Genomic DNA, 1,250 nt, shown 5'->3' on the forward strand with positions numbered 1-1,250 from the left:
ATTCTCTATTGCTGATTCTCAGTGACAGCTTCAGTTGTTCATTATTGCCAGCTTTGCTTATAAACCTCAACAGTCTGTGCAGTTTTAATCTTAAACTTGGCTCAATCATTAAAGATATTAGCTGGAGTGCATCAGTAGCTGTACTGTCCTTTCTAGCAATCAGTGGATGTATTGAGGTCAGGATCAGTTCATAGAGTGCCTGAGGAATGAGTGGTTGCTGAAGCTGTTGAGTGAAGTAGTTGCTTATTGCTTGAAAGACATCTTGCTCAAACCCGTGATAGATAGGTAAACCACCTGTAACATCTTCTGCAGATCCTGTAGGCCCTATAGTGTCAGATAATGCAGTAATAGTGCAGAAATAATATGTTAATGCAAGTAATTCATAGTTGTATTATAAATTATGCTGCATGGAATGCTAAAATAGCTATTATCCAGTGCATGCATGATTGTCTAGCAGTTACATTTTGATAGGCACTTGAAAGCCATTATGATCCAAGCAGGTATGTCTTCAATTGTACTCCTCTCTATAGTGATCCATAGACAGTGTTAATGTGACAAATGCCTCCATTATTAATAAGTTTTCCTTACCTCCTCCTCTCTTTTCTTTATCACAATTGCTTGCTATAATTCCTCCATCCACTACAGGCAGTGTACCCAAAGATGGTAGTATTGTTAGCAATCTGTCAACAGAGAGAAAGAGAGAGATTATGTTTAAAATATAAAGCAGTATAGTATATACTATTATAAGGCTCTAGTTCTACCTTGTTAGCGTCATGTCTTGCCATATTTTATGCTTCTCATCTTCAGTTACTGTCAATGGTCCACTTTTCAGTACTGGTGATGTTGAATTGACTGATAAAATACTTGAAACGCTTTCTCTCTCAGTCTCCACTTCTCCCTCTTCTCCTCCTATATCTTCCCCAGCAGCAGCTGCGTAAGGATTAGTGAGACATACAGAAGAGGTGCTCCCCTCTTTTTGTTCTTCCTCAATCTCTTGTCTTTTTCTCTTGGTTGGGGTAAACCCAAGGAAGTTGAGTGGTCCAGGACGAGTCACAAAATGATAAAGAGAGCTGCCATCATTGAATTTGTCCCTCTCCTTCCCTTTGGCATCCTCAATCACCTCACATTCTAAAAACTTTTGCAGCAAAGTAGTAGCCTGTGATAAAAAAAGTGCATCTTTATTGTAAGCTACTTTAAATGTTCATAATTTTGCAGATATTTTAGTATCTAATTCCCTAACCTGTTCTTTC

At 38.3% G+C, this 1,250-nt stretch overlaps 1 protein-coding gene across 1 annotated transcript; it reads right to left on the bottom strand.

The window, feature by feature from the left end:
* Window positions 1-65: 65 nt before the first annotated feature.
* On the bottom strand, window positions 66-1,156 carry LOC105316300 (DEP domain-containing protein 1A-like; the record flags this gene model as incomplete). The annotated part of the gene is made up of 3 exons (XM_011411129.1): window positions 66-324; window positions 589-680; window positions 762-1,156. Coding segments are annotated over 3 exons (746 nt in total), but the record flags the coding sequence as incomplete, so codon positions are not given.
* Window positions 1,157-1,250: the final 94 nt, after the last annotated feature.

The sequence above is a fragment of the Amphimedon queenslandica genome, unplaced genomic scaffold, assembly GCF_000090795.2.
Source record: "Amphimedon queenslandica unplaced genomic scaffold, v1.1 AMPQUscaffold_2066_Cont25930, whole genome shotgun sequence".
NCBI lineage: Eukaryota > Metazoa > Porifera > Demospongiae > Haplosclerida > Niphatidae > Amphimedon > Amphimedon queenslandica.